General features: G+C 43.5%; 3 protein-coding genes across 3 annotated transcripts; all 3 read left to right on the top strand.

The window, feature by feature from the left end:
* The first annotated feature begins 809 nt into the window (after window positions 1-809).
* LOC120706560 (probable protein S-acyltransferase 4) lies at window positions 810-2940 on the top strand. Its single transcript, XM_039991242.1, has 5 exons — window positions 810-1076; window positions 1199-1387; window positions 1519-1869; window positions 1993-2226; window positions 2372-2940. The coding sequence occupies exons 1-5, from the start codon at window positions 1008-1010 to the stop codon at window positions 2771-2773; spliced, it is 1245 nt and encodes a 414-aa protein (XP_039847176.1). The 5' UTR covers window positions 810-1007; the 3' UTR covers window positions 2774-2940.
* A 1672-nt stretch (window positions 2941-4612) lies between these two features.
* Window positions 4613-11884, top strand: LOC120709724. The gene is made up of 4 exons (XM_039995386.1): window positions 4613-4623; window positions 4952-5183; window positions 6205-6274; window positions 11614-11884. Exons 1-4 carry the CDS (start codon window positions 4613-4615, stop codon window positions 11748-11750), a joined length of 450 nt encoding a protein of 149 aa, XP_039851320.1. The 3' UTR covers window positions 11751-11884.
* Window positions 11885-13829: 1945 nt separating this feature from the next.
* Window positions 13830-16449, top strand: LOC120706558 (magnesium-protoporphyrin IX monomethyl ester [oxidative] cyclase, chloroplastic). The gene is made up of 5 exons (XM_039991239.1): window positions 13830-14382; window positions 14474-14538; window positions 14953-15280; window positions 15373-15471; window positions 15716-16449. The coding sequence occupies exons 1-5, from the start codon at window positions 13900-13902 to the stop codon at window positions 15977-15979; spliced, it is 1239 nt and encodes a 412-aa protein (XP_039847173.1). The 5' UTR covers window positions 13830-13899; the 3' UTR covers window positions 15980-16449.
* The last annotated feature ends 790 nt before the right edge of the window (window positions 16450-17239 follow it).

The following is a 17239-nucleotide window of genomic DNA, read 5'->3' as shown; positions in this document are numbered from 1 at the left end:
AGCTCAAGGCGACGGTAGATGACATGTTGGCACGTAGGTTTGCTGTTTGTTTTTCTGCTCCTACTTTTGTGTCTTTTGCTGGCTACAAACGTACACGACCAACAAAAATAAAGTACTCCTATACTGATACACGTAAAAAAAAAGGTCCCCTCCTTTGTTCTTTCTAAGAAAACAACTGATAAGAATCCGAAAACAAGAAATTCAGAATAAAGTACACTCATACACGTAAAAAAATCCCCTCATCATTTGTTTTTTTTCTAACAAAACAACTGCTAAGAATCCGAATATATATATATATATATATATATATATATATATATATATATATATATATATATATATATATATATATATATATATATATATTGAAACCAAAATGCAGCGAATGAAGAAGCTGCGTGTTCCACGAAACAACGCATGTACCGGTAGTCGGGTATGCAGGCAGCTTTTGGTTTTGGCGATTGCTTAATAAATATATAATGCTTACATATTATGCGGAGAGAATATCAGAACATGATCAGTAGGTACGCCCCGCGCTGGCTGCCATGCGGGCCCCGCGGCCCTCCTCGGGTCGGGCCAGCCCGCCCGGCCACCCTGTCACGTCATTAGTGCAGGCGGGCACGACGCGGCCGGCCCAGGCGGCGGTCGTTAGGCCTCCCCCGATGATTGTTTTCCCGCGTCGCTGCCTCATCAGGCAGCCAATCGAAGCCAGGGCGCGGCGGAGGTGGAGCGGAGCTGGTTGCATTCGCGGTAGGTCGGGGCTCCGACTCCCCACCCCCCCCCCCCCCCCCCCCCCCCCCCCAAACGAATTCGGGAGGGATAGCAGCGCCGCCGTGCCGAGCGTCTTCTTCGTCCCCGGCGCCCGCTCCCGGTCCTCGTGATCGAGCACCGACGACGCCGGAGGACTTGGCGGGAAGGGGCGCGCCGCCGTGCGCTCGGCGCCGCATGTCTGCTTGTTGATCTTGGGAGGTCGGATCGGATCGGAGCGCGGCGGCCGCGAGGTGCTGATGCGGACGGCCATGGGGGAGCCGGGGCCGGGCCGGAGGAGGCTGTACCAGGTGTGGAAAGGAAGCAATGTAAGTCCTGCGTGGCTGCCTCTCTGCTTCACCAAGAATTTTCCACGAAATATCTGCGAATTTGCGAGCATTTTTTTTCCAACTCGATTCGTCAAGCAATGACCTTGCTTGAAATCTTTCAGAAATTCCTCTGCGGCGGGCGGCTCATCTTCGGCCCCGACGCGGGCTCCCTGCTCCTATCCACCGTCCTCATCGCGAACCCTCTCGCCGGGCTGTGCTTCCAGTGCATCACTAAGCTCAACTCCGGCACCTCCGACAAGCAGGCTCTCGGCGTGCCTGCCCTCGTCGCCACCATCCTTCTCGGCCTAGCGGTGAGCCTCCCTCGACCTCGATCCATCACCTGAAGGCAGTCGTCGTTCGTTTCCCAGCTCGTCTGAACCACCTGTCCGGCCGATTGCTGATCCGTCTCGCTGTGCATCGCGTCTCGTCGCCGGCGGCGCAGGACCTGGCGTTCCTGCTCCTGACGTCGAGCCGGGACCCCGGGATCGTGCCGAGGAACGCGCGCCCGCCGGAGCGCGGCCGCGGCGACGACGATCCCGCCGCCGCCACCGTCGAGGACGACGACGTCGCCATGCCGTCCGCCGAGTGGATGCTGATCGCGGCGGCGAGCCTGCACCTCCGGCTGCCGCGCACCCGGGACGTGCCCGTCGCCGGCGGGCACGTCGTCCGGGTCAAGTACTGCGACACGTGCCTGCTGTACCGGCCGCCGCGCGCGTCGCACTGCTCCGTCTGCAACAATTGCGTCCACAAGTTCGACCACCACTGCCCCTGGGTCGGCCAGTGCATCGGCCTGGTGAGTGCGTGCCCGGCTCCGGCCGGCGCCCATCGGCCATGGCCGCCGCCGCCGCCGCTAGCCGAGATCCTGAGATGAGGTGATGGTCGCTGGCTGATCGTGCTCCTCGATTCATTCTGGCAGCGCAACTACCGGTTCTTCTTCCTCTTCATCGCGACGTCCTCGTTCCTGTGCCTCTACGTCTTCGCGCTGTCCTGGCTGAACATCGCCGCGCAGAGGGGGAGCCACGGCGGGTCGCTGCTCCGGTCCATGGCCGGCGAGCCGCTGTCCCTCGTGCTCATCGTCTACACCTTCGTCTCCGCGTGGTTCGTCGGCGGCCTCACCGTGTTCCACATCTACCTCATGAGCACCAACCAGGTTGGTTGGTTTCCTCATCTGCCTGCAGTCAGAGATTATTCAGAAATGCTCGTCAATCTCTGAATCATCCGCACTAGAACAGTAGTGATTCAGAAACCTTGACCTGCGCAATCGGTGTTGCTGTTTTTTTTCCCTTTTTTTGCAGACCACGTACGAGAACTTCAGGTACCGGTACGACAAGAAGGAGAACCCGTACGACCGGGGCGTGCTGGCCAACATCTCCGAGGTGTTCTGCACCGGGATGCCGCCGTCGATGAACAGGTTCCGGGCATGGGTGGAGCCGCCGGAGCCGCTCATCGACGGCGGGCCGCTCGCCTCGAGGAACAAGATCGACCTCGTCGGCCCGGACGAGAAGCTGCTGGTCGACCTGGAAACGGGGCACCGCCACCCCGGCGGCGGCGTTCCGGCGATCCTGCAGGGGCTGCACTACGCGGAGATGGAGAAGAACGGAGCCAGCGTGCACATCAAGGACCGGCAGTCCGCGGAGGCGCCGGACCCGTTCATGATCCCGGAGGCGCCGCAGCACGACGACGGCGAAGTTGAGTGAGGCAGTGATCGGCGATGACCAGCAGGTGGCAAGATTCATTGCAATTTTTGGAATGGTGATCTTAGGTGTATCTGCAACGGCGACCTTCTTGGGATGCTGAGTTTACTTGTCAGGTTTGCAACGACCTGCCGTTGCTTCCATGGAATTGCACAAAGAGAGGCGCGTCCTGTTGTGGAGGTTGGCTGCCAGGCCTTTTTTTTTTGTACTGCTTCGGAATGTCATTGATTTCATGTAACTCTAGAAAATCACCTCTGTGCGTTGTGGAGTGATGAATCGGTAGGAGCAGTTCTGATGATCGGTAGGAGCTCGAGCTACTGACACTCTAAAAAAATGTTTTTTTTTTCTTTCCTCATGCGTGCATCCGTTGAAATTAGCTATTCTATCAGTTTGTTGTTTGTTTCACTAGTGAAGATAATAATTATATTTAAAAATATCTTGTATTCAAAAAATAATTATATTATATTTAAAAATAATATGGGATTCAAAATTGATATAACACAGCAAAGTCAGATTACATCGAACCGCTACTAAAACAATTAAATTCTGCTAAAACAAATAAATTACTTTTTTATTAAAAACGTAGCAATCCACTCCATTCTAATTCTAATCTAATTCAAGTTCTCGTATGCTTTGCTAAATATGTCATTTCAAGATATCTTCTCCTAGCATACTCTCTTTTCGGCTCTTCCGGAGTAATCTCACCCTCGACTCCTCCTGATTTTCTAGTACAAAATGGCGTGACAGTTCCATCTACACACATAGACATTTATACAAATATACAAATTTAATAAATACAACATTATATGTTGGACCTCTCCCAAACTAGCATGATAATCCTAGTCAACAGTTGACATCAACCATATTATTTCCTTGCTTCTTTCCTTCCATTGCCAATCTAATGCGGGCTCCTAGCTCCTACCCTCCATTACCCACCTCTGCTGTCAAAGACATAGTTTGACCTATTACCTTAGGAATGCTCCATTTTTACACTCCTCTGCTACCACTAGCGAAGCTTAGTGCATTTGAAAGGGGGTCATGACCCCTCTGACTTTTGAAAATCTGCACTAAATAAACAGTAACTAGCTACTGTTCATTGGTTTTCAAGACAAAGTACCATAACTGCCAACCCCCCCCCCCCCCCCGATTACTCGCTCAAGCTCCGGCACTATCTGCTACCAATTCAGTTGTCCTTTATATGCTACCAATTCAGGGGGGGGCTCCTATCTATCTAGTGGTAGATACTTAGCTCATCCATCTTAGATCCAATAATTGCTCATATATCCCTCTAACAGGCCCACCAACCGCAAGTAGCCGAAGTCAACAGACTCTGCGCGCTATTTTCCTCAACAGAAGGCTGGCGATGTCTTACGAGCCATGGGAATTAACGATGTCGCTCGGCCCACCCTGGCCTGTCAAAGAGGCTAGCACCTCCAGTGTGCTATCATCGAATCATGCAACTTGCAGATAAGCTAACCAACTGCCAATGTTGCAACTTGCAAGCAAGTGAATCACTGGTGTGATGGTGTCATATAAAGAGTGCGCACATTGAGTCAATAAAATGTTCATTCTCGCTAAACTACTTACTCAATATTTTAAAATACTAGTTTCAACATTTATTTGAACTTAGTACAACATTTCTTATAAAATATTTCAACATAATATATGAAAATGTTGAAAACATATATACAAAATATTGATCATGTGTATTCAGATGTTGCAAGAGTATATTCTCAATGTTGATCTTTTTTTTGAAAAAATAAAAAACTAAAATATATGCATATGAGATCTTGTTTTGATGCATAAATTCTAAGCAACAATGTGGTTCAAACAGAATTCGAAATGCACGTACGGTTTGAAAGTAAAATGAGATTGAAGTTTTGGATCTAAATGGAATCTCTACGTCCATCCATGCTTATCAGCCACCCACGTGGTGACAACTGTCCCAAGCCCACTCTATTGCTGTGCGTGCGCTCGGCGCTGTGTCCCGATGAAATGCCATCCATTGGATATAGTCTGCACGAATCTCAGACAATAAAAAGACAAGTTAAATAATTTCTTCCGGAAGACAAGTTGAATCTCTAAAAGACGAAATCTGCCCCATCGGCTCGAGCAGGAGAACGGGCCACGTCATCCTTCTTTTCTCACTGTTGGATCTACACTCAACGGTTAAAAATCAAGGACACGGAAGGCAGGTTCTGGAGTCCCTCGACCTTTCGCGAATCCCGTCGACATCAGCATAACCTTCCTCAATTGCTCATCAGTTGATCTCTGCAGCGGCCTCCCACCAAAAAGAACAATTTCCCAGCCATCCAACGCTCGTACGCTCCCTTCGAGAACATCGTTGAGGATCAGGCAAGCGGAATCCGGCGATATCAGAACGCCTCCATCCACTAACTCCATCGATAGGCAGGTAAATATTATGCATCCGAAATCCTTGGGAACTTTGAAACATTCCTCCATCTCTATGCTCCCATTGCCCAGATGCGGCACCCGTTCAAGCTGCCACAACACCCCACCAAATCCTTTACCACCCAGCCGAGAGATTGCGGCCAGACCGCTTCCCCGGTACCCAGCCGAGAGATTGCGGCCAGACCGCTTCCCCGGTGCTCGGGGATGTAGGGACCGCCGGTGGCGCCGGCGACACCACCACCGGCAAGCCGGTGCCGTGCAGCAGGTCCTACGGGGATGTGAAGTCTGGTCCAGATGTCACCGCGTCCGGTGGCGGCGCTCAGCCCGGCGCGAGCAACCTCTCCCCTCCCTCGCTCAATTACCTGACTTCCAGTGCCATCTACCCGGCAACGATGACGACCTCAAGTACCACCGGCCGCCGCCACTACAACAGCAAACCAGGCAAACCCCCTTATCACCGAACTCCGCCCCCATGGACATTCCTTCCTCAACTCTTCTTCTTTGGGCCATAGCTGTACCTACCTCTTCAAGAAGAACGTTGCTCATCTACTCATAGTGCCTGTCATGGTGGGGAAAAAATGCACACCATATGCTCGACAAATTGCCTGTTAAGTACATATAGCTAAAACATGTGAAACGTAGCATGTCCTTAAGGATATCTGACAGTCTGACAGTAGTTTAACACTGCTCAGTTCTACAACTGCCGTAGCGTCCTTGTGTGTCACCTCCTAGAAGGCTGCTCAGTTATTAAGACTTGGCCTATAGCTACTGATTTCTTCTGCAACTGAGGCTTGTTTCACACAAACTATATGAACCATTCCCTTGCTTCCTTGTCTGTGTCGCCTCCTTGAAGAAATTAATTAAGTATTTATGTCGTGTGTCATAATGCAACTATATGTGTGCTATATGTGTGTGTTTCATCTTAGAATATTTTAGTACCCATGATACAATATTCTTCCTGTAGTTAAAAGACTAGCTGAGAATTCTTGCAAATATATTTCTTACCACTATAACTCATGCAGGACAAGAAGTTACGAAAAATACTGAAAGTGAAAAAGACGTACAAAGAACCAACAACCAAATTCCAAAAAGGTATGGATCTACCATTTTAATTAATTCTTTCTCTAATTATTATATTACTGATTATATTTAAAAATAAAATCTGAATTGTTTATGTAAAAAATTACCAATTTGTCAACATGATTATAATTGCATTACTACTGCCAATACATTTACCTTATCCTTCAGGAAACATTGGAGGGATACTAGATAAATTAATTAATAAATCTATTGAATTGATAAATTACCATACTTGTTTCCAGTTTCCATTATTTGAAAATAATAAATGAGAAAAGTAAATATCCTTTAACTAAATTCAATTAGTACAACATTCAGAATAACTAATTATTTTCGCACTTCATTTTCTTTTGCATTAATATTGTCCCATCATCACATTTTACCCATTTTGTCATTTAGATTTACTAATTTTTTGTTTATTTCCTACTATGTACTAATTGTGTCATGTATTATTTATAAATAGAAATGGGTAAAAGATCGTATCAATCTGATCAAGAACTTAGTAGCAGCCATAATAAAAGACATAAACAAATATGTTCTATCAGCAATACAAATGTGAATAAAGAAATATCAAAAGATATCACACGGGCAAAAATAGAACAAAGAAAACGAAAAATAGAAGAAAGGAAGCAAAATCATATTATACAAGAAGTTACAAAACGAAGATGCCTACAACATGACCGAAAACATGCGTACTTGTCTCTACCCCATGGTATGGTATACTTTTCACCTGAACAAATCCAGTACCTGAAACAGACATATGAGCAAAGATCATATTTAGGAATACCTAAATACAGCTGCAAATATTGCAATGCAATATTTTGGTTTGAGGAGCGCAACAAATATGACAGCGAACGAGGCCACAGGGAAATATTGTACTCCAATTGTTGTAAATATGGAAAAATCAAAATACCACCATTCAAAGAACCCCCTGAATTTCTAAAAAGATTATTGGACCACAAAGGAGATGGATACTCAAGACATTTCCTACAAAAGATACGGCAATATAATAGCATGTTCGCTTTTACATCAATGGGAGGTAATATTGACAAAACTATAAACCAAGGAGAAGGCCCATATGTATTTCGAATAAATGGCCAAGTACATCATCGTATAGGCTCACTTTTACCCGAACCAAATAAAATTCCCAAATTTGCTGAGCTATATATCTTTGATACAAAAAATGAAATTCAAAATAGAATACGGGCTATATCTAAAGAAGATCCTGATACAACCGACCTTAACCCAGATATAATAAGAGGATTGCAAAAAATGCTTGATGAGCATAATCCATTGGTAAAAATATTTCGACATGCACGTGACCTACTTGAGGAACATGGAAATATCGATATTAGTATTCGAATCATAGGTGCTAATAAAGGAGATCCAATACAATATGAAATGCCACATCCAGAAGAATTAGCAATGTTAATAGTAGGTGATATGACACTTGAGAACTATGAACGAGATATTATTGTTACTAATCGAAGTAGGGGACTACAACGAATATCCATATTTCATCCTGCATATTTGTCATTGCAATATCCATTGCTATTTCCATATGGAGAGAGAGGCTATCAGCTTGGTATATGTTATCATGATGCTACACCAATTCAAAGAGATAAAAAGAAAAGGAACAAGGTAACCGTCCATGAATTTTTTAAATACCATATGCATTATCGAAACAATCAACCAAACCCTTATTTATGCTATGGCCGATTATCAAAACAAGTGATAGTAGATGCACGAGCAATGGAGGGTGAAGATAGACTTCAATTTATTGCTAGAAATCAACAAAAACTAAGAGCTGAATATATTCAAGGAATATTTGATGCAATAGGAAAAGGGATGACAGAAGCGAATCAAATAGGAAAAAGAGTACTTTTACCTTCTAACCATGTTGGCTGCAAACGTTATGTGATACAAAATTACCATGATGGCATAGCAATATGTCGTGTATATGGACCACCAGATCTTTTCATAACATTCACATGTAATCCTAAATGGCCAGAAATAACTTCAACAATCTTGGAAGGCGAACATCCTAATGATAGACCTGATATTATAGTCCGTGTATTTCATATGAAACTACAACAATTACTAGAAGACATACGGTCTGGCTCGATCTTTGGTCCTATATCAGCAATACTATGTTCTATAGAATTTCAAAAAAGAGGATTACCTTATGTTCATATCTTAGTTTGGTTAGATAAAAAAGGAAATGAAATAACAAGCGATACAATAAACACTTGGATATCTGCTAAAATACCTGATCCTATAAAAGATCCTTTAGGATACATACTTGTATCTGAACACATGATGCACGGACCATGTGGAGAAAAAATTGGAATTGCCCATGTATGAAAAAAGGAAGATGCTCGAAATTCTATCCTAAGGAATTTCAAGAAGAGACCAATTTTACAGATACAGGTTTCACATTGTATCGAAGACGAGACACGGGTATATACATACGTAGAGATAATCACAACTTAGATAATAAATGGGTTGTTCCTCACAATATACAACTTCTTAAAAAATACCAAGCACATATAAATGTGGAATATGTAAATAAAAGCAAAGTCCTAAAATATTTATGCAAATATGTAAACAAGGGTCCGGAGCAAGCACATATATTTTTTGAACAAATAAAGAAGGGACAAGATACCCCAGTAAATGAACAAACCAAAGACATCGATGAAATTAAAGAGTATTTGGATTGTAGATATATATGTGAACAGGACGCACTATGGAGATTACTTGGATATGAGATACACTACCATTGGCCACCGGTTGAAAGACTACCTGTTCATCTACCACTAATGAACTTAACTAAAATAAAGAAAGATGCTAAATTAAGTGATATTATCAACGATCCAAAGAAGCAAAAAACTATGCTTACAGAATGGTTTGTTACAAACAAAGAATACGAGGAAGCTAAAGAACTTACATATTGTGAGTTCCCACTCAAATGGAGATGGGATGAAACAAATAAGAAATGGATCAAACGTCAACACGGATTTAAAATAGGAAGATTATACTATGTAAACCCAGCAGAAGGTGAACGATTTTACCTGCGCATGCTCTTAATGATAGTGAAAGGAGCAACTAGCTATGCTGATCTACGGACATATAATGGTACAGTGTATGAGACCTTCAAAGAAGCATGTGCCGCACGGGGATTACTAAATGATGACAACGAGTGGTATAATACATTTGAAGAAGCTACTAAGTGGGCAACACCATCACAGCTTCGAGATTTATTTGTAACAATGCTTACATTTTGCGACTTAAAGGATGAAAGAGAGTTCTTTGATAGAAATTGGTATAAAATGGTAGACGATATTCAACATCAACTAACACAAAAATATTATCCGATTAAATATGTTCCTAATGAAATTGAGCTCCAAAATCTGTTACTTCAACAATTAGAACATATATTTTGTAGAAATGGGCAAAACATAAATAACTACAACCTTCCATATAGATCACTATGCTCTGGATTAGACATCCACAATCAATTAATTCAAGAAGAATTGTGTTACAACGTGCAACATCTAGAAGAAGAGGCAAATAAATTATACTCTCAATTAAATAAAGATCAGAAGGATGCTTTCCATCAAATAGTTCAGAGTGTTCTAGATAACAGACCAAAAATTTACTTTGTATCTGGTCATGGAGGAACTGGAAAAACTTTTTTGTGGACCACAATTGTATCATATTTAAGAGCACAAAAGAAAATAGTCCTCACAGTTGCATCATCAGGAGTAGCTTCTTTGTTACTCCCTAATGGTCGCACAGCTCATTCAAGATTCCGAATACCTATTGATATAGACGAGATGTCCATATGTGACATAAAACGAGGCACAAAACTCGCTAAACTACTCATTGACACTTCCCTTGTAATATGGGATGAAGCTCTAATGACAAATAAACAATGTTTCGAAGCATTTGATAGATCTTTAAGAGATATAATGTCTGAGTCCACAAAAGAAGCTTCTGATATACCATTTGGAGGAAAAGTTGTTGTTCTTGGTGGAGATCCAAAACAAATACTCCCTGTTATAGAAAATGGCTCTAAATCACAGATTATAAGTGCATCAATTGTTAAATCATATCTATGGAAACATGTAACTACTATATATCTTACGGAGAACATGCGACTCAAAAGAATCAACCAAAACACTTCAGAATACAAGGAAATTGAGTCTTTCAATAATTGGATATTAAGTGTTGGCAATGGAGATACCAAAGATTCAACTAATAATGATGATGCCTCAGACTCGGTGTTAGTACAAATACCAGAAGAACTACTGATCAGAACTACAGGGCACAAAATCGGAGCACTGGTTCATTACACTTACCCTGATTTTCAGACTAATTTTCAGCATCCAAATTACCTCAAAGAGAGGGCTATACTGGCAACTACAAATGAAATTGTCGACGAAATAAATGATTACATGATAAATATACTGCCTAACCCAGAAAGAGAATATTTAAGTGCAGATAGTATATCAAAATGTTCAGATGCAGTAAATGATGCAAATATCTTATACCCTGTTGAATACCTTAATACACTCAATGCTAATAATTATCCACCACATAAACTGCGGCTGAAAGTTGGTGTTCCAATAATGCTACTGAGGAATCTTAATCAAAGCTTAGGACTATGCAATGGAACAAGACTAATAGTAACTAGCTTAGGAGACAATGTTATCGAGGCTGAAATAATCACAGGTACACATACTGGAGAAAAAACATATATTCCAAGAATAAATCTAACAACAAAAGCACCTCATTGGCCATTTACTTTAAATCGCCGTCAATTTCCTATCAAAGTCTGCTACTCAATGACTATCAACAAAAGTCAGGGACAAACATTGTCAAATGTAGGAGTATATTTAAAGAAACAAGTATTTACACATGGACAATTATATGTTGCATTGTCACGTGTTACAAGCAAAAAGGGCCTAAAAATACTGATTGAAAATGAGGATGGATCTTGTGGATCAAAGACACAGAATATAGTATATAAAGAAATACTTCAATCAATTTAAAATGAGTATATATGCATCCACTGATTAGCTTCACTTTCACTTCTTCCAAATACAGATGAATATCAATTTTTCTTCTCAAATTGAATCAAAGCAGACAGTTATTCCATAGGTGTACAAAGGAACGACAAAGATCACATAATAACACCTTCATTTGTTTGAGACTTACCAAAAGGTACATTTGCCTCTTATCACCTAATGGCTCTTTGTAAATCTATTGCTTTTAGCTTAAAAATTATTTTTGCTATCCCCCTTTCTAAGTCACAGTTGTTCATCTGTACTTTCCTTCTTGCCTTCCTGCAGCTATGGACGACAGCAGAGAGAGAGACAGAGAGAGGGAACTACGACTTCTATTGCACTACCCTGTACTAATTGTTTGTTCAATGCTGTACAATGAGCTATGCCATCGGGAGCCATGTATGAAATATATGAATGTATGATGACACTATACACTTATACATCATCTGTGAATTATGTATCAAGTATAAGCACCCAATCATCAACTTTCATTACATTATTGTAAATGGTTACATCCTTCTGTTACACTTCTGATATTATTCTGCTTAATTCTACATTTCATAAACCTGCTGCCAATATTCATCAGTGACCATTAACAATTATATCTTCAAAATAACACTAGCCCAACATATAAAACATATATGGCGCGGCAACGCCGCGCCCAGGTTTCTAGTTTCTTCCGGAATTCCTACCAATTCAGTTGTCCTTTACATACTGTGGTCAGGCCTGGCTCTGGCCCAGGGCGACGAGTGCGCGGGTCCAAGGTCCGAGCTAGGAGGGAGCCCATCAAGTAGGAATAGATCACTTGTATATATGGACCCGGCCCAACTCAGCAGCAGCCTGGCGGCTCCGCAACAGGCCCAGGCGTCGCACACGATTGCATGAATGAATGGATCGACGAAGCGCCAACGCCGTCTGGCCTCCCGCTCTCCGCTGTCCTGCACGGCCGCACCGCACTTGCAGGCAAGGCAAACCCGGCGTCCGCAGTCCGCTGCCTCGCTGGCTGCTGCCGCCTGCCGGTTGCCGTCTCCGCCAGGCGCCAGACTGCCAAAGCCGCGGCCGCACGGCTCTGAAAGATCGACTGATCAAGTGACGAACAGGTAATCTTCTCTAATCTAGATTCTAGATGTCTAAATTTTAGTATATTTTCTTAGTACTTAACGATTAGCATGATATATCATTAGGGTTCTAAACTAATTTTCCAGTCCTCTTACACATATTATTAAAAATTTTATCTCTTCATAATTACTGCTAGAAATGAAAAATAGTTGGCATAAAGAGCCCATAGTCTCTGGTTCGGCCTAGGGTCTCTGAAAATATAGAGCCGACCCTGACTGTGGTGTTTCCACTGCCCTACTTTCGTCACTAAGCCATCTTGTCTCCCATATAGTGCCTTGGAAAGTTAGGCACCCATCAACTCCTCCCGAAAAACCTTGAAACTCCCTAAAATCTTGTGGAGTATGACATTGCGATGTTTTCACACATCGTGCCTCTTTTAAGTTTGGTTTTTCTCTCACATAACGAATGAACATGGAGCATCGCATTGCTAATGTATCAGTTCATCTTAACCATAAAACAATGACGGTTCCCGATCTATTAAAACCCAATTATGTTATCAATGCAGATTAGACAGACGGTTTTGTGCTAAATGTTTCTGAACATCTTAACCATCCTGATTGTTTTTTCAAACAACTAAGCAAGGGTGGTAATATCTGCAGGAAAACATTTTTGTACTCACCTAGGAAGGTGGTCCATCTGAAATCTGCACACAAGTATCTCTTTCACCTAAGTTGATGATTAGTCCACTATGGACAGTCTGTTCCCATGCACCAATATTTAGGGATATTCATAGCCACACACTTGGCTAAACCCTGGCCAGTAGCTCAGAAATCCCGCAATGGGGTTTCAACTCTAAAAACAAGACTCACGATGTCACATTTCCCTATTCTTTTTTCTTGTTTTGAGAACTATAAGCATTCCTCTTTTTGGTCATTTTTCAAAATAAATGTTCCACTTTTCCTGAGCAACGGATCACGTTCTGTTGGTCAGCGGCAATGGATCAATATCGAAACTCCAGTGCTAGTCATTTAAAATTTGCTTGTAATGGATTAATTGCATTTAATTTCTTCTTCATGAAACTTTCCAAGAAAAAGCTCGAGCTACATCCAAAATTACAAAAAGGAAAAAAATCTCGTTGGCAGACAAAAATCATACATTTGGCATGAAAAAAAAGCCCACCTCACTGCAAATATGAAAAACAGGAGGCTGAAAAGATTTTCAGAAATAAGAATAGCAACAATGAGAAGTTGCAAGTGGGGCAAAAAAAGAAGAAGAAGAAGAAGAAAAACAGAGAGAAAGAGACGGGGAAAGCGTGCGGCTAGATTGGGCTCCGCTACACATGGCGCGCCCCGATTAGAAGCCCAGGATTACACCTCATCGCCACCTTATCGCCCCATCCCCTTGTAGCTAGCGACAGCGGCAGCGGCAGCATATACCCCCGCGCCACCCCAACTCAGCTCGCTCCCGCTGCCCAGCCGCTCGCCCAGCCACCGCCCCCCTCGCCGCCAGCCAATGGCCTCCTCCGCCATGGAGCTCTCCCTCCTGAACCCCGCCGCAATGCGCCACCGCGCCGCCAGGCCCTCTTCCGCCGGCCTGCCGCTGGCCCGCCGCTCCGCGGTCCGCTTCCGCGCGTCGGCCTCCGCCGCGGCCGCCGCCGCGCCGCCCAAGCCCTCGGGCCCCAAGAAGCGAGGCAAGACGGAGATCCAGGAGACGCTGCTCACGCCGCGGTTCTACACCACCGACTTCGACGAGATGGAGCGCCTCTTCAACGCCGAGATCAACAAGCAGCTCAACCAGGCGGAGTTCGACGCGCTGCTGCAGGAGTTCAAGACGGACTACAACCAGACCCACTTCGTGCGCAACCCCGAGTTCAAGGCCGCCGCCGACAAGATGGACGGCCCGCTCCGCCAGATATTCGTCGAGTTCCTCGAGCGCTCCTGCACCGCGGAGTTCTCCGGGTTCCTCCTCTACAAGGAGCTCGGGCGCAGGCTCAAGGTCAGTGCCTGGTTTGCTCCTGCAGTCTTGGGGTAGGCCTTTCCGGGAGCACCTGGTGGGCGTGCGCTGACGCTCCGTTTTTTCTCTGCAGAAAACCAACCCGGTGGTGGCTGAGATCTTCTCGCTCATGTCCAGGGACGAGGCGCGCCATGCTGGGTACGTATCTTATCCGCTTTCATCATACAATGCGCGCGATTAGGAGCCTTTCTCATCAAAAGTTATGCACTCATGATTTTGAGCGAGCAGTCGATGCCTCTACCTCAATTTGATCAGGAATGTACAGATTTTCTAAGTTTGCAGACATAATTGGCATGAGCCTGGCTACATGCCTCTACTCATTTCCAGGGAAGTAGTCGGCAACATGCCCCTGTTTCGTTAGTAGAGTACTAGTAGTTAGGCCAATGCATTGGCCATTGGGGGTCGCTTCCAGCAGCTGTTCATAGATGTTCTGTTAGAATTCAGCCATGCAATGCATGTAGTCCTTGTGGTATCCAATTTGAGGTTTTAAGCATAACAATGAATGCGCAAAGAAATTCAGCTGGAAAATTTCTTGTGATTTGCGCTGTCTAGGTTCTTGAACAAGGGTCTGTCTGACTTCAACTTGGCGCTGGACCTGGGGTTCCTGACCAAGGCTAGGAAGTACACCTTCTTCAAGCCCAAGTTCATCTTCTACGCCACCTACCTGTCTGAGAAGATTGGGTACTGGAGGTACATCACCATCTTCAGGCACCTCAAGGCGAACCCAGAGTACCAGGTTTACCCCATCTTCAAGTACTTCGAGAACTGGTGCCAGGATGAGAACAGGCACGGTGACTTCTTCTCTGCCCTGCTAAAGGCTCAGCCACAGTTCCTCAACGACTGGAAGGCCAAGCTCTGGTCACGGTTCTTCTGCCTCTCGGTAAATTCAAGCTATTCCTTCGTTAAAGATGGGTTAACTGTGAAGGTTATTGTGCCTCAATTCTGATGATAGTGTTATATGACCTTCTGCAGGTGTATGTAACCATGTACCTAAATGACTGCCAACGCACTACATTCTATGAGGGGATTGGTCTGGACACCAAGGAATTTGACATGCATGTCATCATTGAGGTAAAAATGAGGTGTCTCTTCTTAACAGTGTCATCATTTCTGTATCTTAGTTGCCACTTTACTGTGTTTCACACCATTCTGAACAACTGCTGAATATGGACATAAGGTCCTTGCAGAATATTAAAGAAATCACACGAACCTTGTTACTCTTTCAGCGTTAGTGAGAATTTATAAATTACTTATTTAAGAAACTTCAATGCATCAAGGCCACTGCTGACAATGTAGAATGTGCATATATCTGCAGACCAACCGCACAACAGCGAGGATCTTCCCTGCTGTTTTGGATGTCGAGAACCCTGAATTCAAGAGGAAGCTTGACAGGATGGTTGAGATCAACCAGAAGATCATTGCCATTGGAGAATCTGACGATATCCCCTTAGTGAAGAACCTGAAGAGGATTCCTCTTGTTGCCGCGCTGGTGTCTGAGATCATCGCCGCGTACCTCATGCCCCCCATCGAGTCAGGATCAGTTGATTTTGCTGAATTCGAGCCTCAGCTTGTTTACTGATTCTGTAGAAAGATTTATCCCTGAATTATTTTCCACGAAAGACAAGTTGGTGCTTTCTCCCTGAGGGGCTTTGAATGGTGAAACGCTGGATGGTTAAGAGGACCTGCATCTTCTTGTGTTCGTCTGTAAAATATTGACAACGTAAGGCTTGGCAAGCTTTTGTTGTGTGGCATCTCCATGCAAGTGAGACAGTGAACTGCGTCAGAAGTGAGCGTTCCGGTTTTCCAGCAGAAGGGAGCGTCTGAACTCTGAAGTTGTACTGATACTGAAGCCAATAGCATACAGATCATTGCCTATGTCCACTGTATCACATATGATCTTTGTGAAATTACTTGCAACTTCTATTCACACGCATGTGAATTTGGAACTAAGAATGATGAATGTACCAAGCATTATTGGCTGATCGTGAAACAATAGAAAGCTATGTAACACATTTGGCTATGAGGCTATACCATGTGAATTTTTACATATTTCTTTTTAGCAACCTTCTACAATGTAGAGGATGCGGCAATTGTCTAGATGAATTTATAAGAACCTCGTGTAACACACTAACACTGTTTTTAGTAGAGCGGATTTGGCCATCTCAAAGGCAAAATTCTAAGAAACACATGCATATATTGGCGAAAATGTGCTTTTTTTCTTGAAAATATGGTACAAATTGTGTAATCCCTGCATCCCAAAATACAAGTCATTCTAAAAATTTTAGGACGAATTAAAAAGAAGGTAAAATGACTATGTTTGCCCATATTTATTATCCATATTTAGCAGAAATGATTCTTACATGCACATGTATTTTTTAAATAAGGTAAAGTGACTTTTTTGAAAAAAATTTGAATGCTAGAATTACTTATTCTTTGGGACGGAGGGAGTACACTATTTGCCCCCCAAAAGATAAACCTCACAGGTCAATAATGAGTATACTACACTATGATAAAATGGTGGAAGTACTCAAAGTTTCCCATCCCAGGTCAATTATTCATCATTTGAAGCTAATGTCTCTGTGCTTACAATTTGTTTGTTATATTATAAGAAATTCAGAATAAATGAAAACTTTTCACTCTTTTTATTTGCTCTGAACACAATCAGCTTACACTTGGAACTTAAAGATAGGAGGAGAGCATATTCAACATGAAAAAAATCCAGTAAATAAAAGTAGAATATATAGAAACTAAAACGCGAGTCGAATCCTAAACCCTAATAACAAACAGGAAAAAGGGTGTAGAAGTAAATAAAAATTCCCAACCCGAACAAAATGGGGTG

Source organism: Panicum virgatum, chromosome 5K (assembly GCF_016808335.1).
Source record: "Panicum virgatum strain AP13 chromosome 5K, P.virgatum_v5, whole genome shotgun sequence".
NCBI lineage: Eukaryota > Viridiplantae > Streptophyta > Magnoliopsida > Poales > Poaceae > Panicum > Panicum virgatum.
Note: the sequence above shows the minus strand (reverse complement) of the source record. Positions and strands in the feature narration are given on the sequence as shown.

Coding starts and splice junctions, on each gene's coding strand:
- LOC120706558 (XM_039991239.1), top strand. CDS start 13,900: ATGGCCTCCTCCGCCATGGAGCTCTCCCTCCTGAACCCCGCCGCAATG. Junction 15,281..15,372: donor CACGGTTCTTCTGCCTCTCG/GTAAATTCAAGC, acceptor GACCTTCTGCAG/GTGTATGTAACCATGTACCT. Junction 15,472..15,715: donor ACATGCATGTCATCATTGAG/GTAAAAATGAGG, acceptor ATATATCTGCAG/ACCAACCGCACAACAGCGAG.
- LOC120709724 (XM_039995386.1), top strand. Junction 5,184..6,204: donor CTAACTCCATCGATAGGCAG/GTAAATATTATG, acceptor TAACTCATGCAG/GACAAGAAGTTACGAAAAAT. Junction 6,275..11,613: donor AACAACCAAATTCCAAAAAG/GTATGGATCTAC, acceptor GCCTTCCTGCAG/CTATGGACGACAGCAGAGAG.
- LOC120706560 (XM_039991242.1), top strand. CDS start 1,008: ATGCGGACGGCCATGGGGGAGCCGGGGCCGGGCCGGAGGAGGCTGTAC. Junction 1,388..1,518: donor CCATCCTTCTCGGCCTAGCG/GTGAGCCTCCCT, acceptor CCGGCGGCGCAG/GACCTGGCGTTCCTGCTCCT. Junction 2,227..2,371: donor ACCTCATGAGCACCAACCAG/GTTGGTTGGTTT, acceptor CTTTTTTTGCAG/ACCACGTACGAGAACTTCAG.